This window comes from Diospyros lotus, chromosome 9 (genome assembly GCF_014633365.1).
Source record: "Diospyros lotus cultivar Yz01 chromosome 9, ASM1463336v1, whole genome shotgun sequence".
Taxonomy (NCBI): Eukaryota; Viridiplantae; Streptophyta; class Magnoliopsida; order Ericales; family Ebenaceae; genus Diospyros; species Diospyros lotus.
Genome location: NC_068346.1, coordinates 35252911 through 35280592, shown reverse-complemented (window position 1 = coordinate 35280592; position 27682 = coordinate 35252911). Strand labels below are relative to the sequence as shown.

Below are 27682 nucleotides of genomic sequence, written 5' to 3'. Positions count from 1 at the left end.
ATCAAACAGGAATCAAAATAAAATTCAGCTATCACATTATTATCTTTTGTAAACTGAGAAACACTTATAAAGTTTTTCGTCATCTGAGCAACATGAAGCACATTAGATAAAGAAAGAATAGAAGCGAATTTGCTTTGAGTGTAAAGTTGACTAGGGCCAACATTTGCAATGGATAGTTTTTTACCATTGCCAACTACAACTTTGTTAGGGCCTTGATAAGGAGAGTGAAGAGTAAGGTTGTGAAGATTTGAGATAATATGGTTTGTTGCTCCAGAGTCAACAAACCAAGATAGATCACTGCAAGTTGCTAAAGAAATAAATTGATTATCCAAAGAATTGTTATAGTGAGAATCTTGAATGGAACCAGTCTCACTTAGGAAAACTTCACTAGGATCACTAGGAGCTACAAGATAAGCTCTTGAATCAAATTGAGATCATCCTCTGCTAGAATTTTGATTGGGAAAAAAGTTGAAAATTTCTGTCAACTTATAGTAACATTTGTCAGCAGACCCAGTCTCCCACACAATTGACAATATATTTTTCTAGTGTTAGATCTATCTCGACCTCTATATCCTCTGTTAGGAAAACCTTATTTACTGTTAGTAGGATCATTACCATTCTTTGACCAGTAAGATGCAACATCTGCATTCATCAAAGTTATGCCTTCAAAATTTAGGGCTAAAGATGAAAAAGAATTCTTAACAGATAACCTTTGTTCATGCACCAACAGTAAGTACTAAATCTTCTCTAAGTTAATATTATCCATTTGATAGATAATTAGACTAACAACAGTTTTATAATCACTATCCAATCCACTCAAACTTGCCAATAAAAGATCCTTATCACAGATAGAGAATGTCTTATTGTTTTAATCTTCAAGATATGGTCATTCACAGATAGAGAATCTTTCTTAATAGATCTCAACTGTTGTTTTAACTAAAAAGATTTGGCAATAGTTTGTTGATAATATAAGTTTTCAAAAACTTACCATAACTGAGAATTCACAATGAATCATCTGAGCTAGAACTTCTTTGTTAATTGTAGAGAAAAGTCACCCTAGGAGTAATTGATTTGATTTGAGTCAGGCTAGATATTTTTCATTTATTTTCTATGCATTAAGATCACTAGAATCTAAATCTGGTAGATATTTTGATTGGGAATTTTTTTAATCATCATCAATTACACCTTATCCTAACAGAGTTTAAATTTCAAGGCACAACATTCATTATGTCAGTTGACTTTTAAAGTTACATTATAAATCCAAATCCATGCAAAAGAACAAATGGAAAAATGTTATGCCGATGCCCCCTCTAGCAAGATGATAGCATACAACTTAATGAGAAAAAAATATGCATAATTTTATGTTTGTACAGTTTGGGAATACATATATTTCGAACGATTCTTGAAATTATGTGAAAGATGCCTGGTAACCATAGAAAACAAAATTCAGTTAATGACAGACGCAAATCATATTTGGTCCGTTACAAACTAAAATCTGTGTCCTTCCGCTTGACTCAAAATAGGTGGATAAATCACACCAAAGGTCATCAAACTTTTGCGTCGTTTTCAATTTGATCACTAAACTTCAATCCATTACAAAGTGATAACAAAATTTTAAAATATTTTGCAATGTAGTCACTAAAGTAATTTTTTGATAATTCCTAGCCAAAATTGCTAATGTGACGATGATATGACTATTGCCACATCAGCAATTTTGACGAGAAATTGTCGAAAAATCATTTTAGTGACTATATTGTAAAATATTTTAAAATTTTGTGATCACTTTGTAAAGAATTAAAGTTTAATTATCAAATTACAAAAAATACTAAAATTTTGTAACCTTTGATGCGATGTACCCCAAAATAGGTATATAAAACTTTTTCTAGGAATAACTTCTATCCTTCCCATCCTTCACGCCAGAAGGCAACCCCCCTGCCAAGATAGATACCTAAAAGGGAAAAAAAATCCAGAGACAGTGATGGTATTGATGATTCCAATAATATCCACAAATTCACTTTTAGTTCTTATACAAACACTCTCATTCGATGCCAATCTGATGTTGGTGACACCAATTGCATAAAACAAGAAACAGAATTAAAGCATACAAGAGGTTCACCAAAAATTTTCCGCTTCATCTTCCTAAGCAGACGCCCCCAGAGAGTGGTGTGTGTGTGGAACCCATAGCCAGAGTTGGCAGGCTTAAGTTTACAATGGCAATGCGCCTGCACTGCGTAACTGCTTGCAGAGAGAACATCTTATGCTTGATCATTGGTTTCGGAGATCCAAGAATGCATTTATTTTCCTGTCAGTGAGTGTATCGAAAATTATGGGAGCCAGTCAAAGGACTACACACATTGTAACATGCATCAACTGATCAACACACTGTTCTCTATTTTTAATATTTTGAAGTTTTTGAGGGAATGGTAATATAGGAGGAGCAGTATACTGAAGGAAATCAAGAAAGCCTTGAACAGCTATAGGCAATGAAGCAGAATAACTGGAAATAGGTCACGATCACTCTTAAGAATTGTTGATACAGTTATAAGAAATGCTGTAGATTAAAGAAAGCCATTCTCCATGTACCCAATAATGAGAACAATGAAGCATGGTGCAGGCACTAAAACTGTGAAATTGATTTTAAACTGCCAACAGCACATGTAGAGAATCAGACAGAAATCAATTAGGGCACAATTAGTATTCACTTCACATATTGGTTCCTTTCCTTCAGCTTAGAGGAGGTTCAACATGAAAAACAGCAATGTTTAAACTAATGAAGAGCAATCAGAACCCCAAGTGCTTCTTTTCCAGATTAACAAAAAAAGGGCTAAAAAGCCAATTTGACCTCTGTACTATATGCCAATGTTTAATTTAGTACCTATTCTTTTTTGGGTCAGTTTAGTAATCGAAGTTTTAAAATTGTCCCAAGTTAATAGCCAATCGTTAACTCTGCTAATCGCCGTCTTCAATTTAGTACTTGAAATTTCATAATTGTCAAACTAACAGTCATCTAATCCAGGGTAAGAAATTGACCCTTTTTTCAAAAGTTCAAGTATTAAATTAACCAATTTTTTAATTGTACAAAAATTTGAATTATTTAGCATTAAATTTTAACCAAATTATTTTATTTTGCTTCTTTTTATTTTATTTAAATTATAGAGATATATAACCAAAATCAAACCCAAATCTAGGGTTGTACAATTCTAGAGGCCATTTGTCTACTTTATGCTTGTCAATGGACCAAGTGTGAACTCGAATCCAATCTATTTAATGGAATCTCGTATATAAATATGGGTGTGATTATTAAACCCTAAATTTAAATCAGATTATATATATCATAAGCAGTCCAAACTTAGATAATAGATTTAATATAATATATTTCATATTACATAATAAATCTTAAATACATATTTAATATCTATGTAATATAATATTTTTCCAACAAAAATATTATATATTAAATTAATTATAAAATATATTATGTAACCTTTAATATTCTATATGTTTACTGTTTATATAATATATAATATATTTAATTTAATATAATACAAATATATTTAATTGATCTAATTAATTTATTATCTATATCCAAACCGTTTATGATATATGTAATCAGATCTATATCTTGGTTTCGGTAATTAAATTCATGTTTAACACCAAACTCTTGTTAAATGTATAGGATTTATCCAAACCCAGTTCATTGACAGCCCTTAGGTAAGCAGATACCCTTTGGAATTGCACACTTTTTTATAGTTATGTTTAGTTTTATACCTATATAATTTAAAAGTGGCAAACTTACATTACTTAACTGTAAAAAGAAAAGCAGAATAAAAAAAAATAGTTAAAAATTTAGCGCTAAATAATCTACATATTTGAATAAACAAAAAAATTGGGTCAAATTAATATTTGAACTTTTAAAAATGAGGTCAATTTCATACTTGCTGTTAGTTTGACTAACGGTGGCTAATGGTTAACTCATGATGGATACTAAGTTGGAACAATTTTGAAACTTCAAGTATTAAAAGAGATAAATACTAAACTAGACATTGACTTATAGTACAAGAACCAAATAGGCCTTTTGACCAAAAAAAAAAAAGAAAAAGAAAAAGATTTCCCATAACATGAGACATCATTTAATATTTTTTGCAAAATCAAATAGCCTACCTCCTTTCTAACAAGTTATTGATGATTGGATGCTTTAAACGCTAAATGAAACATACCTTGCATTTAATGGGTGTCAATGTGCTAACTGGTTTAACGAACAACTCTAATCTGTTTGGATATAAAAATGGGATAAAAGAAAAAGAAAAGAATAAATGTATCACAGAAGCACAAATACTAAACTCATTTCAGATTCGAAGCTTACTGGCCCTGAGTTGACTTCATCCTGGCTGCTTTGAATTTTCCTATTGCCTGAGATAATCAGAATGAAAACTAGCTCAAAAGACCTCATGTTTAGGTGATCAATCAAAAGACATCCAGTACACATAGGAAACTTGCAGTAGAAATTCGAAAGAATACCTTTATAACTCTGTCACTGTTGAACCCATTTTCTCTGACTAGAAAATTTATCAGCCCCTGAAAGTGCAAAATGAAAAGCAATAGTAGCATGCCCAAGAAATGGATAAAAAGAATCGAATGTTTTTCAATTACAAATAAGTACTTCTTCATCTGGAGCACTCCATTTAAGTTCAAGTTTCTCATCATCAGCAAAGACTAATGGATCTTTGAAAAGGTGTCGAGCCCCCTGATATGGCCAATCATCTGGTATTCCGTATCTGCATAGGCCAGCATATTAACTTAGAATTGCAACAGGTGTGGCATACAGGTGCAACGATGCAAATTCTCAAAACAGACTTACAAAATTAAAACAGGTATCCCAAATTCTCAAGGATAATACATATTATCTTGAATTAAACAAAGTAATTGAATAAGGCTCCTAAAAACAAGAAAGTATTATGAGATATTCCCCTCAAAGTAATATAAGCATGGGACTTCTTGAAGTGCATCACTTTGACAGCCCAAGGCATGGGTGTCAAAGCCCCATTACCATGGACTTAGGCCAATTCTCATAGAATACCAGGTTTAGGGAATTCTCATAGAAACAAATTGAGAATAAGTATGTCCTTGAGAGAACAACCAGAATGAGAGGATCTTCATTTTTCAGGATGCCCACATCATATCTGAAAAAGGAAGCAAGAGAAAGTAGCATAGGAAAGCTGTTGAGGTTGCACTCACATAATACATGCCTGAGAGGTGTCATCTGCGAATGCGTGTTCTACATATCTTTCTTAAGGACCTTCTGTTTTATTCTTTACAGACATATGGTTTGATGAATCCGTTTTTTTGTTGCATGATACTCAAGCTCAAAAAAATTCACATAAGAATTCTCAATGCATCGCTCATTTTTCACAATCAACTAGATTGATAAACATCAAATTGAAAAATAAGGATCACCTCCCATTATTTATTTGGTCCAGTATATTCTCTAGTGAGCCATGTTGTTGGATGAGCTTTAAAGCAGTCTTGCCCCCGATACCTAAAAGCAGATTACAGTATCCATGAAAACACAATATTTAACTGCAGTTTTGCAAGACAAAGGCAATCTGTAGGTGACATAAGGCTCAGAAACAACAAAAATGAAATCCTCTAGAGTAGTGTAGCATAATTCTTCTGCTCTTCCCATCTAACAGAAACAAAACAATAAATACCACAAAAAAGTGCTTGCATTTAACTGTTTGAGGTTTTGAAACCTGCCCAGTTACAGATACCCCAAAAAAGTGGCAATTAAGAGGAAGGATGCATTTAGAATGCGTTTTCATCTATCATAAGTTATTAGTTACTTTCTTTTCTTTTATTAAAGTTCCGTATGTATCAAATAAAGCAAACATCAGGAGATGCTATTATCATTTTGAATGCATGACAGAAAATTCAAACAACATTCACCAAATGATGATGGTTAAAAATGATATTACCCCTAATGCTATCACAATAATCACATCCAGAAAGAATACACAAGTCAATGAATTGATCCATGGTAAGATTCAGCTCCTCCAATACCTGGAAAACCAAATCATCACTGGAAATAGATGATGATGATATTAATAATAATAAACAGCAAGAACTGTGTTTTGTAAAACTTATACACACCTTTGATACTTCAAATTCCAAGACTGGGACCTTTTTTGAGCTTGGATATGTTAAATACCGAAGAAATCTAGGTGCGCCAAAAGTAAGAGAATCCATGTCTTCAGATGCAACTGCATAAACCTGATAACCAGAAGAGCATATATGTCTTGCATCATTATGAAGGGCATACCAAGCACATTTTCCGGCAATGAAATGCTTCTTTCCATTTAAAATGGAATTTGAAATTGCCCTTCCATCTTAACATACCATTTCATCATGTCTGTAAAGAATTAAATTTTTACAAGAAAAATAATGCACCCAAATATAAGAAACTTTCAGGTATAATGAGATCCTTACCTTTCCAGCTTTGCAAAGTGCAGCACACTGTGCCTCAGCTTCTGAAGGAGCCTAAAAACCCCCCAAACCAGAAAAAGTAGGAATTTTATTTCATCATTTCATTATTTGTGTACAAAAGGATAAGTACCTAACAAGTGAAATCAAATATAAGGGCATTAAATCTGCAGAAATGATTTCAAACACACACTCAAACCAATATTTAATGATTTCATGCAATCACCTGAACCACAGGCCCTCCCATGAGTCTAAGTAGTTTTTTACAGTCTTCATTGTGTTGCTTTGTCACCTGGAATCCAAGGACACATCATTAACAACATGCACATATCAACATATTTTTCTAATACCAGCTCTACTGGTAATCCAAACCAGTTATAGGATAACACAAGAACATGATGCAACTTCCCCAATGATCATCAGGGAAAAGATAATTTGATCCAAGCAACCATCAAAAGTACAGAATTAAAATATCAAACAGGATTAGCAAGGAAAATACCAAACAACCAAAAGTGTTTGACAAAAGTAATGGGAAAAAGAGAGGAGCAAGTGGCAACCACCCCATCAGAATAGAGAGAGAATCTTCTTTGGCAGGAGATACTCGAGAATATTAGTTAGGGCCTACACAATACAACTCCTTTTCAAAATCAGGGACTTGCTTATACACTCTTTTGAGTGAAAGAGTTTCTATGCTTTTCCTTTTCTTTTCTCTTATTTATTTATTTATTCTTGTTGAGAGAGTATGTTTTTAAAATTGATGAAGTATTAGGATTATGGACTTTTATGGTACATGTTTGTGGATAAGCCCTTCATGAGATGTGGCTCCTCTTAAAGGGATTAAAAATTGGGCAGGTTCAGAAGAAGAATCAGTTACTTCCAAGTTAAGCAAATGGCTATTTGTCTCTTGTTTCTATCATTGGTGGCATAGTGATTCATAGTGCCATTGGAGGAACAAGCAATGAAGGCTCAGACGTTGCATATGTTGAAGGTAAGGAGATAACTGCCATAAAGCAGAACAACAAACCCTTATTGTAAAAGAGGATCCAGTCAAGTAGTTAGCCTTTGTTGTGAAGAATTTTCGTGTCTAACCTTATGGATCTGCTATAGGTCTTACCACCACTTCGGTTTGCAGGTCCCATGTCCCCCATGTTGGAGAAGGGAAAATATACACATCATGGCAAACTTTACTGGAAATTGATGGCTCATTAAGTTCAAAATTTTCCACAGACCTAAGAGTTTTCACCAAACAAAACTCTAATGTGATATATTGTCTTGAATCATATTAAAAACACCTGATCATATCAACAGCTTACCAAGTGTTAAGTTGTTGGTTCAGGCCCTAATAATTATATTGTGAAAAAATTCATAAGAGTGGAGTGTGACAGAACCCACCTGGACTGTACGCTTACTGAATTTCTCAATCTCTTCCTTGTTGCCAGTCTATGATGGCAAGTAAAGCATGAAAGAATAACAAGTACAATCAACATAATAAGAGAAAAAGTTGATGAGAAGAGAATCAGATGAGTAGTTAACAGTAGAACCAAATTAGATATGGACTGTCAATTACCTCCAACGCCGCATTCAAGTCATTGAAGGCATCTGCTCTTTTAGAGAAACTGCGTGAAATAGTTCCTCGTGAAAACCATGGCAATCAGACATTTTGGCTTTTCATTTTATCCCTGAAAGAATCAATAAACAAAAAGCAGGAGACCGGAGAACAAGAAGAAGAAGAAGAAGAAGATACCGTTTGGCAATCTCTTGCTTTTTCAAACCTGGAGGCTTTCCATCAAAAACATATCTGGCAAGGTAATTTATTACAGAAAAATAAGCCAACAATGTATGCATATGTATATATGAGAAAGTAGTGCATAGAATTACATTGGTTCCAATCCAGCTTCAAGAAGCCTAATTGTGCGAGTGAACATCCCTTGCAAATGACTGCAAAGCTCCAAAGACACGCACACTCAACACATTTAAAACAAAAATCACAAGGAAAATGAAAGATGAGAACCCCGAAATGTCAGAACTAATTGAAAGTTCAAAAAGTTTCACGAACAAAAGAAAGCAGAACTCATCCAACTAGTTTTCAATTCTTATATGTCCAAATACCTAGTTACTTGGCCGGCCTCATTGGTAAGCAATTCAGTCCCTCGTCGACCAACAACAATCTACATCATCATAGATAAGCACAATTAAACTAGAAACACCTACAATTGCACAACAATGCATACACATATTTTCAAGAGAATTAGAGATACCAGGAACTGGTAGATGCTCATGCTGGCATCCAAGGCGATCTTGCGGCCGGAATAGCTCTCGAGCTTCTGCTCTTTAATGGAATTTGGAGCATTTTCTGCTAGAAGCTTCATCAAACCCTATACAAATTGCAAATTCGCATTTACATGTACAGAAACAGGAAAATTGAAAAGGCCAGAAGCGATTGCTAGAGAGGGAACTACCTTTATCCCCATGGGAGCAGAGAGAGGAATTGACGATTTGCTTCGAGAACAAATCGGGAAGACGAGAGAGGGTTTTGTTCCAACTTCCAAACCCTTTCCCGCCCATTTATATAGCGGAGCGGACCGTATATAATACAGGATTTTGCCCTTATTTTCACCCCTTTTTTTCAACTGAATTTTTTATTATTTTAATTACACAAATATATATATATTTTATTTTATTTAATGTATAAAAAAAATAAATTAACTTATTTCATTTTACTTTTTTTTTTTACCTAACAAAGTATAAAAGTTAAATTAATTCAAAAAAACAAATATAAAGATATAATCAAAACAATAAAAAAATTTGATTATCAAGATAAAAAAAATTAAAATACAAAAATTAAATTAACTTAAAAATATAAATTCTAATATATAATTGAAATAATAAAAAATTTGATAACTACACAAAAAAAATGTGAAAATACAAAAATAAAAATGAGGATTTGGCCAAATAAAATAGAGCAAAACCCTATTTTAAAATTTTCAATTTAAATATCCTTTAAATTTTATATTTCATTAAACAAGTCTTTAATTTTTTTTGAATTAAACATAACATTTCTAGCATTATTATCAATATTAAATAAATTGATCGTTTATTCTTTAAATTTTAAGCATACGGCTCAAACATTCCCTAAATTTAGGATCGTAAACGAACTGACTCGTTCATGAGTGACTCAGTGTTCAACTCAATAAAAACTTGTTTGAATTCATTTATTAAAATGAACGAGTCAAAATTGATGTTAACTTTAAAATTCGATTTATAAACGAATTGAACTTGAATTTAGTAAATTTCGACTCATTAGTTTAGGAACTAACTCAATTAAAAGCTCACGAACATTTCCGATTTAAGTTATCAATCAACCCGTGAATAGACTCATTTATAAATATATTAATATATTTATTTATAATTTTATAAATATATTATTTGACATAAATAACTACATATAAATATACATATATTATATCATATTTAAATAAATTAAATTTAGTGGGGGCGAGGTGTCTTACAAGTAGAGATGGCAAATGGGCAGTCCCGCCTGCCTCTTGCTTGGCCCGCGAGGGAGGCGAGTCGGGTCAAGTAATGGAAATTAAGACCCAGCACAACCTTATAGCCCTTAATAAATGGGCCAAAACAGGTCGAGTCGAGTCGTGGGCCGCCCGGCCCATGCGCCATTTATTTTAAATTTTTTAAACATAATTTTTTAAATATTTTTTTTCTAAAATACAACAAATATTTTTTAAAATATGTTTATGTTCGTAATTACTAATTATAAATATAATTTTTAAATATTTTTTTATTTTTTGGTGGGTGGAGTCGCGGGGCACAAATCATTAGCTTGGCATGGCACACATTCTTTTAGTTGGGGCTGGCCCGACCCTTCTGCTATAGTATCGGGCGGGGCCAAGCTGTGAGGCTGTCCAACCCATGGGTCATGCTCGCCCATTTGCCATCTCTACTAATAATAAACCCTAATTCTTTTTCCTCTATTCCTCTCTCTACTGATTCCTTATTGACTCAGTAGTCAGCAACATCGTCGGAACCTTAGGCGATAACCTCACTGGAACCCTCAAAGCAAATAAGGAATATTGTTGAAGCCTTTGAAACATCCTATTTGTTATTCAAGCCGCCGCCATTGAGGACAAACGAAGCCTTTGAAATTAAACATTTGTAAGCTACCTCTACCTCTCCGGCATTCGCCTCGCCCTTTCGTCGCATGTTCTTCTTCTTCTTTAACAAGCAATAGTTGTCTACGCTATTGCCTTGCTCTTTCTCCTGCCTTTACCTCAACCCCAACCCGAACTTCCTTGCCTCCTCGCTTGATTCTCATTTTCTTCTCCTTCTAGCACTGGCAGGGATGACGACGGGAGCCATATCAAATTTAGTGGGGGACGATCGCAACACTGCCCATCTTCTCCGACGATTGACGTGTGAGCTTCGTACCTGCAACAACCTAAATCAAGCCCTTGCGAGCTTCTTGATGAGCCGAGCCCGAGCCGAGCTTTAAGGCTCTAGCCAAGCTCGAGCCCATTACCTTACTCACCGAGTTGAGTCTGAGTTTAGTAAAACTCGACTTGGCTCTATTCGGTTGGATTGCAACCCTACCTAAAATTCTTTGTTTTGTCAATTTAATCCCTTAAACTTTTTTAAAATGGTTAGTTAGTTTTATTTAATTAATGTTTCTTTTGAATAGGTACCCTAGCCATTTTAGAAAAGTTTAGGCATTAATTTAGTAAAAATTAAAATTAGACACCTCAAAGTTTCAAATTTTGTGCGATGTCATTAATAATAGAGAGGATCAATAGTGTGGCTGATTCGAGAAGGTTTATAGATTGATTTGATGAAATATGAAATTTATAGTGTATTGGCTAAATATCGAAAATTTAAAATGTGTATAATTAATTTAGCAAATGAAATAAAATACTAAACACTGTATATAATAAAAATACTTAACAAAAATGCTATATAACTATGGAGTTTTAACATTTTATGTGACATTAACATTAATGGTCAGTAAGTCGTCGGTAATTATTCACTAATTGGTGATTATTTATAATGCTACAAACAATCACCAAAGAATAATTTATCATTAATATTAAGTATCATGTAGAACATAAAAACTCAAGAGTTCATGTAGCATTTTCGATGTAACAAACCCTAAATATCATGTCTAATAATTTAATTAAAATTAGCAATGTTTGAAAATGCGACATAGGTGCTAGGCAGCTCATAGCCGTCGCGATTAAGGGCAACTTGGCACCCCTAAGGCTCGATAGATCGGCGGTGGCGGTGCCTAGCCACCTGGGTCGCGCGCGGCTGGTTCCCCTTTCCCTTTCTCTCTCTAGTTGTTCATCGCTTGGGTTATTTCTCTCTTTCTTGCCGCTGTCGTCGATTTCATCTCTTACCTGTTATCTTTTGCCGCCAATCTCATTTATTGACCATTCTTTCTCGTTGTCAGAGCTAGCCTTGGGCTAGTGCTATAGCTCGGGGCCCATAACTGAGGGGGGCCAAAAAAAATTTTAACTCTATATATATATGTATAAAAAATAAAAAAAAAATTAACAAAAAAAGTTGCCGGTTGTACCCTGTCAATGAAAAGGGAAGCCAATAAATCAATTCTCAATCTCAAGAAAAAATGTAATGAGGAAGAAAAGTCTCTTATTAATTATATTTAATAATATAAAATAAATATATAAAATATGAAAAATCAAAACAAACTTTCTTATTAGTCACAAAAAGAAGAATAAAAAACCCTTCAACTTTCTCAATTCATAATGCAACGCAAACAAATTTTTTTTGGTAATTCACCTCTTCTCCAATATAGAGCTGGAACTTGGAAGATAAATCATTCACTTGAAAAAAATTTTCTTGGGCCATAGAAAACGCAAGATCGGCTTTCTCGTCATTGATCTTGTCTTCCTTTGATACATATGGATTGCTCCTTGCTACAACAAGTAGGAAGTGTTGCTGTAACAATTGTTTACTGTTATTGTTATTTGTTGCAACAAGTAAGAACATTTTTTCTAGGCGTCAGCCTGACACCTGACTAACGCTTAACACGTTTTAGAACACTAAAAATTAGTCATATCTAAACTTTTATTTGTTATAAAAAAACATATCTATCTATGATAAATAAAATAATATTTCTTATAAATTATAATAAATATATTTCTAAATATCCAGTTTATATTACTTATCAATTAGATATTTAGAAATACGATTTGTATACTCAAATTTGACACTTATAATTACATAATATATTGATATTTTATATTTTGTGTTGTATTAATATAAATGTACGAAATATTAATATCAAATATTAATTAAATATTAAACTTTAGTATTTAAATAGTATTTTCATTACACATTCTCTCATTGCGTGAACAATATCATAATTTGATAAATAACTCTCATAAATTCATAATAATTTTATTCAATATTAACAATACACATTAGTTTATGATAATTATTTGTTAAATTTATTTATGAATATAAGATTTCTCTTAATTAATCAATCATTATATGATAATTTACTCAGACTCTATTGATTAGGACACTTTTAAGGCACATTGATTCATGTTTTACAAAGGGATTGAATTAATCACAATCCATTTTAAAATTTTAAACCAAGCAACCCAACCCTATTAAGTTGGGGTTGAATTGGTCGAGTTTTAGTTCCAAAATTTATAAAATCATATAAAAAAAAATTCCTAGAGTCGAGAATATTAAAATTTACATTTTTTAGTATAAGTGTTGAAAAAAAATCACTCGAACAAAATTATATTGATTTGGTCAAATATAAATTATAAAAGAAACTCGATTTTAGGGAAATTGGGTTTATGTCACTTGGGTTAAATATATATATATATATATATATGCGAACCCGATTGATGACAAAAGTAAGTTAAAAAAAAAAAAAAAATCTAGTCAAGATGACCTATCAAATTGAGTTTATTTAGTTTTTGGATTTGATGAGAAATGAATATAAATAAGATCATTGATGAAGGCACATTTGAAATGATAACATTACTAAAGTATCCACAAGAGTGACAAATTATATTTGTCACACGTTTTAATCCCTAGGAATGAGATGGGAACACATGTCTTGTTATCAAACCCAAATTCAAGAGATAAAGTAATAGAATTTTACTCTTGAATTTTGATCTTCAAGAATATGAAATTTGTCTAAGGGATTCACGATTATCTCAAGTCAGTTTGACAAATTCTCCATTAGCCTGAAATAATCGAGCTCAAGAATTTTGACAAAAAATTTGAACATCTCACGTCGTTTTGAGAATATAAAACGAAAAGTTCTTAAAAGTAAAATATTTAATCCATATTGCTTACTACAAATAACTTATATTTCTTATTTACTTGAATGTTAATATTAAGGGAGAGCAAAAGTTTAATTTATTCGAATTAACTGAACCGAAATAATCGAACTTGTCGGTTTGGTTCAATTCCATTAATTTGTCTTAAAAGTTTGATTTTCAGTTTTCGGTTCGATGTTTTGATTGAAATAACCAAACTTTAAAATGATGTTATTTTTATGAAATATCATTTTTTTTTCAATTTTGTGTATTTTCTATCACTTACTTCAATTTTCTTTAGTTTTTTTTTTTTTTTGCATTTATTCGGTTTAATTGGTTCAATTCGGTTTATACAATTTGGGATTAACTCTTTTAGTTATTGATTAGTTCAATTTTTTGAATTAATCGAATTTAGTTTAATTTTGTTCTTCAATTCCGATGATGCAAAGCCGATCACCTTCTTCTGTCTCAGACCAAGTACTTGCAAAAAGGGTGGGGACTTGCTCCCCGTGATCACTTTGACGCTTAAATCAGTTCATAGGGTTATAAATTAGAAATAATAATAGAAAAAATAGAAAAATCCCTTAAGGGTCAGATCCCCCCTACCTGTAGAGGTTGTCCTCTATTTATAGATGCGTTTAGCCTACCTTGAGGAGATTAGATAACTTTCAAATGGAGATAAGATAACTTTCGAATGGAGAAAAATCTTGGGGTGTTGGAGAGATTCTTGTTTGACTGAGTTTTCCTCTCTATCTCTTCCAGTCCAAAATCCCAATGGAGATTATAAGGACATATGAAGCTCCTAGGAATGAACACATGGCGATTACATACTGGCCTCTACTGGTATACATGGCTCCAAGTTAATGGTATTCTCCCAAGGGTAGTAGAGTAAATTTGCCTCTGTAAAATACTCCCTCATCACTTGCCCCCCCACTCCTTGAGTTAATCGGGTAAGGAGCTCGGGCAGCTGAAAGAGTAGTCATCATTTTTTTTTCTAAGCTTTTGCTAAAAAGTTCTACTAAAAATTGGGTTAGCAGTCTTGGATACTTTCCAAGTCACCCAATGTCTTTTCACTCTTCTTATTCAAGGGGTGATAAGGTTGCTCGAGGTGATAGAGACGTTCGTGGATTTTTCCAAGATAGGAAGGGGTCAGCTCTTAAATTAGGACAAGTAAACCCCTTTTTCCTTTTCTATGGGAGACCAATAGTCTTCTTGTTTTTTTTCATATATATATATATATATATATATTTATTATTTTTTGGCTGAGGCCACGTGCCTCAGCAGTTCGACTTGGTCGAGGCCATCCAAGGCATGATGACCGGTTTGATGCAAGTGATGGAGACTATAACTGTAGTGGCCCACTACCGGATAGTCCCGCTAGCATAGGATATCCGAAAGGAGGTCATCACAAGTGTGATATAGAACAATAACATACAACACCATAATACTATCTTTAGATAAACTCAGCGGAAGCTAACATAAAGGTTTACAACATCTTAGACCATAGTCTAAACAAAATGAAATACAAGGGCACTAACAAATTTTACAACATAAAATTTCCTCACACTTGCCCTCATCACAAATGCTAACATAGACCATCTAATTTGGAAGGTCTCTGTACACTTCTAACCCTGGGCTTTAGCCCCACTGGGCTCGCCCTCAACCACTGCTCTACTTGTACCTGGAATGACATGAGAGTAAACAAGGTGAGCCACAAGGCTCAGCAAGTGTATTTACAAAGCATGGAGATATAGAATCAAAGGCAGGGATAATCAAGATAGAATAAACAACTCTATGAGGAGATATTAGTATAACGCGACTCATAAGTTCTCGGTTTACATTAATTTCCCATGCCGTGATTATTACATATATTATGCACTCGTTCCCATGCTCATGCATATGCACCAATAGTAGGGAATTTTTCTGCATAATTCTCAAGGCTCTCACGGCCTATATATATATATATATATATCCATTCATGAATATATATGCATCATGAAAATACATCAACAAATGATAACAATTTGAGCCACGCCTTCTGGGTTGATGGCCACCTCACCCGCGTCAAGCGCTCATAGGATATCCTTTCTCATCCACGGACTTAGCCGTCGCGCAAAATAATATGTGCGCAAATCAGTATAATCATGCATCACATATGCATATCCCCATTTCATGTCAATCCTCAATGATTAAGAAAAATCTCAAATCATGCTTAACATGCACAATTACATAAATTAAAGTGTGCACTATCTTATGATCACAGGGTAAATTTTAATACATTTATTGGCTCATACTTATAGAAATGCCCAAACCAATATTTACGGTATATTTTTACCCTAATAATAATCGCAAGGAATCAAAATTTATACATGCAAGAAACACTAAATCTTGCATGACACTAGACCCTAATGAATAAATGTCATTCCTTAAGAAATGTAGGGTGACACAAAACCCTATTTAGATTTTTGCAATGTTCAACAAGAAAACGAATTAATATTGCAAGCTTTATCGAAATAAGGAAAATAAAACCCTTTTATCCAACAATGAGGGTTATCAAGAATAATTCAAAGAAACAATGGAAGAACTATACAAAAATCATAATTTTAAACGTAGGAAGGATAGACTACATAGGAAGAGTTGAATAACAACATATTTCAGAAATTTCCAGATTTCAAGCATATTTTCAAAAATCCAATCTGGGCTCAATATTTGGTCAAATACCACAAACGATATACCAAATCAAAGCCTAATGAGTCTAGTTTCTGGAGCATCAACTGGATTTGAAATCAGAAATAACCACAAGGAGATATTCCACAAAAACCGAAACAAGGCAGAATTTATAACAGTAATTTACAGAATTCTACATAGAATTCAACAAGGTTGTTATGGGTACAAATCATAACCAAAAATTTCAAATCTTATACCGAATCGAAGCCCATGAAGTCTATTTTATAGAAAAAATAAATGGATCACAATTTGGATATAACCACATAGCATTATACCCCAAAAACCGAAGCAAGAACAGATTATTCAAAAACAGAGCAGAAAATTTCCAGATTCTGGGCAAGAATTTACAAGGATACTGTAGGCTCAAAACACAGCCAAAAATTCTAAAAAATTTACCAAATTAAGATTATCAAGTCTAGTTTATATAGAAACAAACAGATCTTGAATCGGATATAACCACAGAGAGTTATACCCTAAAGAGTACAACAAGGTCAGTTTACTCGAAAGCAGTAAAATTTCCAGATCTTAGCAGGGATTTACAAGGCTATAACATGATCAAATATTAGTCAAAAAATTCGATTCTTGTGTCTAAAATGAAGCTTAAGATGTCTAGTTTACAACCCAACAAACGGGTCTCAATTTGGATATAAACACAAGGAGTTATAGACCAAAGAACATAACATGGTCAGTGAATCCGAGAATAAGAATTTAAGAGCAACAACTTAAAAATGAAGGAAACAAGCCTTCTAAGATGGAAACAAGGTTGAAGAACTTGCATTAAAAGATAAACAAGAGAAGAAAAACTTACACAATCATAAGGAGAAGAAGAAGAAGAAGAAGATCTTGCGTATGAAACAAGAAGGAAGGGAACTTGCCTTAGATGGTTGCAAATCCAAAGAGATGAAGACACCCCTTGAAATTGAAAATTCCATAGTCTCCACTTAAAGCTTCAATGAAGAAGAACAATGGAGGAAGAAGAGACAATCGGGAGAGGGAGAAGAAGAAGGGAACAAGAAAGTAAGAAGAAAGAAAAGGAGGAAAAAAAATGTGGGAGACTTGTCTCCCAACTCCTTTCAATCCATCTCCCTTTTAATTTTCTCTAATTTACCCTTCATACTAACACACACAATTCACATATCTCTTACCCATTTTGGTCATTTTACCATTTTCTTAATCTTTTTTTCTTTTTAATTAAGATACCATTCTCTATGCCCATGGCCCAAGCCCAAGTCAAAATATATAGCCCAAGCCCAAGTCAAAATATATGGCCCAATCCAATTAAGGCCCAATAGACTTTTCTTAAGATTTGGGTTCAACCCAATTCATTTATACTTAAGATTTAATTATTTATCAATGGTCTAATTCAAATAAGGCCCAAACCCATTTAGCCCACAACTTTGAGACTTTTTCACACCAAATATTATTTTCATTAATTTACCCCCATTACCAACTCATATAATATTTTTAACAATTAATTAATAAAGGCAACAACTCTAATGTGCAAACTAAAATACCCATAACACCTAGACCCACTAACGGGTCGTTACAAAAAGGCCTCGACAACGCAAGAGTAAAGGATTAGATGTGATCCTCGGGGGGCCTCGAACCTCCAAACACTCAAAAACAAAGAATCAGATATGATTCTCGGGGGGGTCCTGAACCCCTGAACACTCAAAAACAAAGGATCAGATATGATCCTCGGGGGGCCTTGAACCCCCGAACACTCAAGATGATAAGATCAAATGTGATCCTCAAGGGGCCTCAAGCTACCGATGACTCAAGACAAAAGGATCACATATGATCCTTGAACTCCTGACAACTCAAAATCAAAGAAAAATAAGATCAGACGTGATCTTTAGGGGGACCACCCCTGACCAAAAAACAGGAACAACTCAGGGGATCACCCCTGACCAAAAATTAGGAAAAACTTCCAGGGGGCCACCCCTAACCAAAAAAAAAAAAAAAAGGAAGAAAAATGATTAGATGTGAGCCTCGGGAGGTCCACCAATAGTTGTGACGGACAAGGCCAATCTTGCAATTATCATCATTAATAGCTCCGAAGCTCAAGAAGTATAGAGAAAAGCGTGAAGATTTGCGATGGTTGACGCCAATGGATCGATGATGCTTCTCAATCGCTAGCATCCAATTCTCAGTTGCTATTGCATCAGTGCCACCATGGAACTCGGGTGGTCAAAAAACCATAAAATCCTTTAACAATTGGGCCCTATTATTTGAGTCCACCATTGGAGCTACATGGGCGACTGGTACTACCTGAACAACTGGCGAGACATTTCCACTGTCGCCTGTCTCTTGGGACAAAGATCCTTGCCTCATTTGATTAGTGGTTATTGTAATACCCCGAGAGCCTAGAGAAGTTAGTATACATCGAGGATAGTGTAAGAAAGGAAACAACACCAGCTGGATACCTTTTGGGCTGAATGTTGGCAAAGAACTCCCAAATTAAGCGTGCTTGACCTGGGGTAATCCAGGGATGGGTGACCCCCCTGGGAAGTTCATGTAGGCCCATCAGGGTAAGTTGTTCCGGTCCATTCTATCGCTCGATGCGGGATGTTACAAATGGTATCAGAGCCGACCCTTTGCGAAGGCGGTCCGATGAGGGCGGGGAGTGGCGCCGGGGCTTGAGGGCCTGTACAAGGAACGGCTTCTGGCAGGCTTCTAGGATGGCAGCCCCCAAGGGGAGAAGGTTTGGGACCAGTTGTAAGGTCGCATGACGAGGACGTCATGTGCTTAAGGGGGGGAGAATGTAATACCCCGAGAGCCCAGAGAAGTTAGTATATATCGAGGATAGTGTAAGAAAGGAAACAACACCAGCTGGATACCTTTTGGGTTGAATGTTGGCAAAGAACTCCCAAGTTAAGCGTGCTTGACCTGGGGTAATCCAGGGATGGGTGACCCCCCTGGGAAGTTCATGTAGGCCCATCAGGGTAAGTTGTTTCGGTCCATTCTATCGCTCGATGCGGGATGTTACACTTTTGGACCCTCATTCTTCGTGTGCACATGCTATCTTGGATTTTAGTTGATGACTGGGATTTTAAAAAATATCCATATTTTATTTTCACAATTCGGCGAAATGCCTACGTCCGCAATCCAAAATAATGTCCATATTTTATTTTTGCGGTTCGGCATAACATTTACGTTCGTAATCAGAGTGAGTATTGTTTTCGAGATTCGGCGTAACACCTACATTCGCAATTAAAGAATAACAATATTTTGCTTTTGAGGTTTGGCGTAACGCCTACGTCTGCAATTAAATAATAATAATATTTTATTTTCGCGGTTCGACGTAGCGCCTATGTCCGTAATTAAAGAATAATAATATTTTATTTTCGTGATTCGACGTTACGCCTACGTCCGCAATTAAAGAATAACAATATTTTTTATTTTTTTTACGCGATTCGGTGTAACGCCTACATCCGCAATCAGAGAATATCCATATATATACATATTTTAACCTAGATCTAATCTAGATCTGCACCTTTAGCAACCCATATTCGTTTTAGAAAATTTATTCTAGATCTGCTCTTTCAACAACTCAGATTTGTTTCTTCAGCACCCAGATCTAGAACATTTCAATCCATGCGTTTTTTAGGTGTGATTTTGAGTAGTTCGTGGAAGAGACTCCTGAATGCTTTCGTCACCCGGACTTCTTTTATCTTCAATTGTCAACACACCGGATGCCAGTTAGATAAAAAACATTAACCTCCAACACAACAAAAATTTTGGAGAATACTTTCAACTCAAGGCTCAAACTTCGCGGTCTCAACAGATTTGAACCTGATTCGGCAAGAGGCCCCGACTACGCATGCGTAAAATCAAATAGTTATCATAGTGCATCAAATTAAATAAATTGAGTCAGAGATATCCAGAACTTTGATCCAATCCGAAACACAAATCAGTGGCCAAATCGTCTTCGATCGGGCGATTCACAGTAGGGTGCATTTAAAAAGACTCGAAGAAGCATAGGATGATGAGCCGAATTGTGATATTCATTTCTATTACTTGATGTAACCGCGTGAAATAGAGGATTTGTGGCAGGGTGAGACGCGGAGGTTCCTTTTGACTTGGGAATACGGATCCCGACTAAACCCAACCCTTGTTTCAACTGCATTGTGCTGTTTGTATTGACTTCAAACGGATGTCTTTGATGTGGCGTTGGGCTTGCAAAATTCCCAAGGGTTCTGTTCATGGCTACCATTTTTAATAGGTCACTATCCTTTTGCTGTCAAGCTTCTTCAGAAATGCTTGAAGATAATATATATGTGTGTATATATATATAATATATAATGTACCACCTCACTAGTCAATTGTCGTTATCAGTCAAGGTCTTCACAAAAATCTGTATGCCGCCCCTCAGACGAAACACCAACTACTGGGTTCACCACCATCACTTTTGCTGCCGCCGTCGCTAGTTGCTAGCGGCCCACCATCGTTCTTGCTGGCTCGCGACCTTGTCGTTGTTGCTTGCTCCGGTTCCAACGTTAGCTGCTGGCCTTGCTGCCGTTGTCATCGACAGCTTCCCATGACCGCTTGTTACGCTGTGTCTCTTCTTGGTTATTTGGGGTCTTGCATATTTTGCCTTTTTCCATGGAAGCTTTCTCTAGAAGCTCTTTACAATATATAATATAATATATATACATATATATGCTTAACGGCACTGCGTCTGGGTTTGCCTTTTTCTAATAATCAAAAGCTTCTTTAAAAAGCTATAAAATATGTATACAGAGTGCCTTGCAAGAGCTTTTTGTATAATATATATATACTAGGGATAACCCGTGTCTAAAGGCACGATGCAACTAAAAAAATTCAAACACTGAATTTGAACGCAAAATAATCAAGCACGGAACTCAGATTCATACCCCTCCACCTCAAAGAGCAATGTCGTCTGCTGTTGCCCCACCATCGTCGCTCTCGATTCGCACCCGTCCCGTCGGTCTCCCCTACCCGTCGGCCCCCCGTCGCCGCACCACCGGACCAGATTCGCCATCGTGCCTGTCTCTTCATCTCCTCTGCCATCCCCCATTCTCTCTCTCTCTCCCTCTCTCCCCCCCCACACACACACTCTGTTTAAAACAACCCACTGCCCAAAGAGCACCATTCGCTGACCGTCGGTCCCCTCACCCCGCCACCGCCGCAAGAACCGGCCTGTCGCCCCTCCTTCTATGCTCGCACCGCCTCATCCCCACCACCGTAGAGAGCACCACCATCACCCCCCTTCGCCCAGCCATTGCCGCTAGCATCGTTGGCCGCTAACCGCCCCCCCAATTCGCACCCCTCTCTCCGCCATCGCCCCCCAGCCTTTCACCCTCACCCTTCAACCCCCCGCCATTCACACCGCCTGTTGTCACCCCCCCGCAGGTTGCCCCTCCCACTGTCAGCATGGGTGGGTGGGTCTAAGAGAGAAAGAGGGGCAGTGAGACAGAAGGCACGATGTAAATAATATTAAAATTAAATATTGCAAAAAAAATTGTAAATATTGAACAAAAAAACAAAAATTAAAGTTATTATATACTTATTAAGGTTTTATAATAAAAAATTACTAAATCTATATAATAAAGCACATCAATAAGTGCTCTAAATTTGAATAAATTAAATTAAAAATTAAATATCAAACAATACATACCAGCCGCCACCAACCATTGATATATATTTAAAATTCATCTCAGCTATTGATATATATTTAAAAAACAATAAGTGCCCTAAAGGCATGATGTAAATAATATTAAGATTAGAATATAGTTATAATTTATATATATTATGTAACACCCCCTCTCCTAGAACTGCCCGAGAAGAGGTGCTACGGGGAAAATAAAATAAACTAACTGATAATCTGAAATCTGATACCATGACTGAACATCTCAATCAATTGGAATAAAAACTCTTAGTCAATACAAACTGAAATGCATAAACTCTTACTGAGGGACAATCCCTCAACTGAAATATAAAATAAGATCTAATCTAAGAAAACTCTATAGAACTCAACAGACTCCCAGACATCTTTTATCTTGAGCGGCTCCACGTACACACACTATAAACCACTGCTGCTAGGCCCCATATCTGGTACTCCCCTGCTAGAACCTGGAGGGGTGAAGAGTACAAGGTGAGCTACAAAAGCTCAGCAAGTAATAAGCTAGAAAGAATACTGAAGCTGAATCGAAGAATATCGATACTGATAAATAACTGACTAAACTTGTACTGTATAATCACTGTCTGATTGCATTCATAAAAATGTAATGCACATAAATTGTAAACTAAATGCAGGTATGCAACTTTGGCTCATAGGCCCACATAATCTGATAATACATACCTGTCTGATCTGAAACCTGCATACATAAAAACTGTAAGCACATACTGTGGGCAAAGCCCCTAGCCCCCTGGTTGCCACCAGGCGAGCAACTCATAAACTGAGCTGAAACTGAAACTGATGGGATCCCCGCGGACAAGCCGCCTAGCGCGCATAATGCAATGCAATGCTCACATAAATGCTGGCACACGATATGTAGTGCTCCATATAAAGTCATGCTCAATGCTCATACCAAAATGTATGCACATAATCTCACAAAATAATGCTGATCATGTCAAAATAAAATAATGCTGAACATGATATGATCTTCATCTATATATTGGAATACAAAGATTCTATGAATTATGATTTATGGTATGGGTATGATTAACTTGTCATGTTCTGGCTTATGAATTCAATGTTGGAAGGTATTGAATACATTGATTGAATTAAACTTGAATTAGGACTCACTGGAAGCTAAATTAGATTTTTGGAAAAGTCATCCGGATATCAGAAAGGATATCAGGATAAGAAGAAAGACATCCAGATATGAAGAAGGCTCATCCGGATACACTGACATTCAAAGAAGAAGCTATTCGGATATGCTGGGAAGCATTCGGATATGAACTAGGACATCCGGATATGATTTTGGTCCTCCGGATATCTCACTGATGCATTCAGATATAACTGGGGACTATTCGAATGAAAAATTCAACTTTTGAGGGAGGCATCCAGATATCAAGCGAGACATCTGGATATTATCTTGACCTTTTCGGATGTATAAACAAACCATTCGGATATCATACTTGAAGAACTTTAGATACATCCGGATACGATACAAGGTATCCGGATATTAGAACTTAGAGTAATAGAACTTGCAATCCAAAATGGATAAGGATTAATAGAACTTGCAATCCAAAATGGATAAGGATTACTGGAACTTGCAATCCAAAATGGATGAGGATTAATAGAACTTGCAATCCAAAATGGATATGGATTACTGGAACTTGCAATCCAAAATGGATGAGGATTAATAGAACTTGCAATCCAAAATAGATAAGGATTAATGAAACTTGCAATCCAAAATGGATAAGGATTACTGGAACTTGCAATCCAAAATGGATGAGGATTAATAGAACTTACAATCCAAAATGGATGAGGATTAATAGAACTTGTAATCCAAAATGGATGAGAATTAATGGAACTTGCAATCCAAAATGGATCAGGATTAATAAAACTTGCTCATAACTTCACTGTTATATGCATATATATATATATATATATACATCTCTGCTTACTGATATAAAATCTGAGAACTCAATGAAGAACTGGAATAATCTGAAAAACTGATATGAACCTGTAATGGAATGGATTACAGGAAGAATACTTGCCTGATAGAACTCTCTGATCGAACCCTGGAGCGATCCTGAAGACTCTAGCAAGCCTTTGTTATCTCTTGGCCTCTTGGTTCTTCACATGGCATGAAGAAAAGCTAAGCTAATGGGCTCTATATATAGACATAAAGTCCTAAATCTCTTTCCTTTTATAACTTGGAATCCCTCTCCCAATTGAACTTTGAGACTCTCAAAACCTTCTCCTATTGGGACTAGGAGACTCTTAATCTAAATCCATCTCATACATGGATTCTCATTCTTCTTTAAATACATAGTCCCACTTAATTAATAATAATACAAAAAATATTATTAAAACTCTCAAATAATAATAAAACTCCAAAATTACCTTCATGTCCTTGCATTTAATTTCTACAAAATAAATGTCATTTAAATGCTATTTAAATACTATTCTCTCAATTAAGAATCTAAATTGCCACCTTGGCAAATTCCTTTAACTCCAACATTAAAAAGAAATAAATGCTATTCTTTTCCTTTAAAATCTCTAAATTGCCACATTAAATAATTAATTGGCAAAATCTCTTAATCAATGCTTCAATAATTAATTAAATAATTCCTGAATAAATATTGGGCCCTCTAATGGGTCGTTACATATTATGTTGTAATAATTTTATTTGTATTAAACGCTCTACAAAACTCAAATAAAAAACAAACATATAAGATTTATAATGTTCACTAATTTTGCAAATCAAAATATAAGAGCAAGTAAAAAAAATATAAACACTCAACAAAAAATAGAAATTAAAGTTATTGTATACTTATTAATATTTTGTAATAAAAAAAATTATTAAGTACTCTACAATCTAAACAAATTAAATATCAAACAATACATATCACTGTTGTTGGTCGCCATGGTCGCGACCATCAATGGGGGGAAGCCCGGTTTGGGGTCAGAGAACCTTGGATTCCCGACCGTGAGTGGTCGGGAACCCTTGTATTCTCGAACCTTGGGTTTCCCAACCACGCAATAACTCTTTGATTTTTATATTATTTTAATAAAAAATTATCGTGTCTAAAATAAAAAATAGAATTAATAAAATAAAATTAGAATTAAAAAAATAAATTATTTCTTTTTGAATATTTGCATATTTAAGTAACTCAATAGGATAGATTAACCAAAGATAAATATTTAAGTATCAAAGATTCAACACCTAAAAATAAAAATATTAAATTTTGAATTAAACTTCTTGCGTATTTTTATATCATCATTTAAATAAAGTTTTACACTAAAATCAGTATTTGATCATCAATGATTTAAAAAAGAGATTTTTATTTTTTTTGGAATTGAATCATTCATGTCAAATTCTAAATGTCAAATTCTTATATAATAAAAGTTACATTGTTGGTGATTTTTTTATTTAAAACTTACATGATATTTTCAAAAATTTCAAAGACTTACACCGTTGATATTTAGAATATTTAAAAATTAAGTATTAAATGCTTTAAAAATTAAATTTTAAAAAAAATTAAAAATTTTAAAAAAATTGAAAAAAAGTCCCTGACCTTGTATATTAATTTTTTAAGAAATTTTGGAGTCTCCAACCGTCGCTGGTCAGGGGCTATGGGTCCGCCGCTACCAGTGGCCAATCAATGTGAGCATCGTCGTTGCCCCTCTACTGTCGCGAGCAGCGTTTGCAATGTCACCCCTCTGCCGCGAGCACTGTCTACAATGCCCCTTCATCTGCCGCTTGTATTGCCTTGCCCTGTCGTCCCCTCCACCATCCATAGACGGTTGCCGCCCCCCACACTGCCTCTCGGACTGCCATTGCCCCTTTGCCAACCGCTCGCAACGCCTCGCCCTTCCTCACCGTCGTCGCACCCACCGACCCCCCCACCCACCGTTGTCCTTCCCGTCCCCCCTCACAACCATAAGCCCCCCACCCCCTCTACAACCGTCGACCTTCGTTTTTTTCCACCACCATCGCACTCGTCGATGGCGTGGGTGGGTGGGTCTGTGAGAGAGAGAAAAAAAAAGAGATAGGCACTGAGTGAGAGAGTGGGTGGGTGGGTGGGTTTGTGAGAGAGGAAAAGAGAGAGGCACTGAGTGAAGGAGTGAATGGGATTTTATCTCAACCAATCTCGACTATTGATATACATTTAAAATTTATCCCAGTTATTAAAATATGTCTCTAATACATTTTCAAAAATCGGTCTTCCTTTATACATTTTATACATTTTCAAGTAGTTATCTCTGGTGCATCAAGGGAAGAGACATAGATTGTTCAAATTGTAATACTCAAGAATAAAAGAATAGTGCCAATACAATAAATGGTATTGGAATGACTGTGTTGCTGTCAATCGCATCCAAATCTGATAGCCAACATGCATGAAAAACTATTATCTTTTAATTTATTTTTAGAAGGCACTGCAGTAAAATGGGAATAGAGAAAAAAACCAGGGCTTGAAAATTCGGACCAACCCCTTCAAGGAAAACTATTTGTCAAGCAAAACCATTTCACACATTATTATATAAATGATTATTAAATAGATAACTTGGGACCATATCTTATTCTTATTACTTTCTATGTCTTATTATTTAATAATAATCATTCAGTCATGCTGGCTATTGTCTCTCCCTCGTCCCATCCCATCATTATTCTAATCCTTAATCTATTTCATTTTTGCTTTTTCCATTATTTTATACTTTTATCTTCTTCTGGACGTTGTACCCAAACCGGCCATCACTGTGCTGCTTCCAGAGCTCGTCCATGGCCTTGATGTCAGCTTCCAGGATGAACTGCACCTCGGAGAAGAAGAAGTAGCCTCGCTTCTAGGTCGGCAAGGGAGATGAGAAGGCGTCAGGTTTTCTCGGCGAAAGAGGTTGAGAGAGATGAGGTCCGCGGAGGGGAGCAGCGCGACGGTGGATGTTGGAGAAGGGGGAGAGGGAGAAAGCAGTGCCGCCACAGGAGGATTGGGAGAGAGGGGAAGCGGTGGCGGCGATGGTGCGTTTGAGGAAGCAGGGGGAGGAGGCTGAGGGAGGGCAGTAGGAGAGAGAGAAGCAGTGGGTGGGTCTCTGAACCCTTCTCACTGTGCTGCAGAGGCTAGACAGATAGTGCAGTGAGTGGGTGGGCGGGAAAATTTTTGATCTGAGCCATCAAATATATTAGAAATGATCTCAACCATTAAAATGTCTCACTTTTGAAACATTTTCAAAAACCGTTCTGTTTTGTTATATAGATATAGCAATTTTTTTCACTAGCTTTCACATGAAACTTTTCTCAATATATTTTAATATGAATGAATATGTATATGATGTATGTATGTGCATATGATACAAAATAATAGCAAAATTATTTTATTCTTATGTTTTGCGATTAAATTTTTTACCATGTCTCAACCATAACTTCTTATAGCATACATATACATATATATATATATATATGAATCTTTTGACCTTCTCTTTCAGTTATTTTTTGTATAAAACAATAATTGAAAAATAAAACCATAGCAGACAC

General features: G+C 35.3%; 1 protein-coding gene across 4 annotated transcripts; it reads right to left on the bottom strand.

Moving 5' to 3' along the window:
* Positions 1 to 1955: 1955 nt before the first annotated feature.
* LOC127810658 (flap endonuclease 1-like) lies at positions 1956 to 9031 on the bottom strand. Of its 4 annotated transcripts, XM_052350237.1 has the most exons (17): positions 8937 to 9031; positions 8736 to 8852; positions 8587 to 8645; positions 8356 to 8415; positions 8222 to 8275; positions 8045 to 8093; positions 7870 to 7917; positions 6704 to 6769; positions 6484 to 6534; positions 6148 to 6267; positions 5973 to 6057; positions 5455 to 5536; positions 4661 to 4775; positions 4519 to 4575; positions 4364 to 4410; positions 4218 to 4269; positions 1956 to 2302 (listed from the first exon to the last, which is right to left on the bottom strand). In XM_052350237.1, exons 1-17 carry the CDS (start codon positions 8946 to 8948, stop codon positions 2132 to 2134), a joined length of 1245 nt encoding a protein of 414 aa, XP_052206197.1. In that variant the 5' UTR covers positions 8949 to 9031; the 3' UTR covers positions 1956 to 2131. The 4 variants fall into 4 exon arrangements, with proteins under 4 accessions (XP_052206197.1, XP_052206199.1, XP_052206198.1 ...); XM_052350239.1 differs by lacking the exon at positions 8937 to 9031 and having other exon boundaries at positions 8356 to 8440; positions 8736 to 8817; XM_052350238.1 differs by lacking the exon at positions 4218 to 4269 and having other exon boundaries at positions 2116 to 2302.
* Positions 9032 to 27682: the final 18651 nt, after the last annotated feature.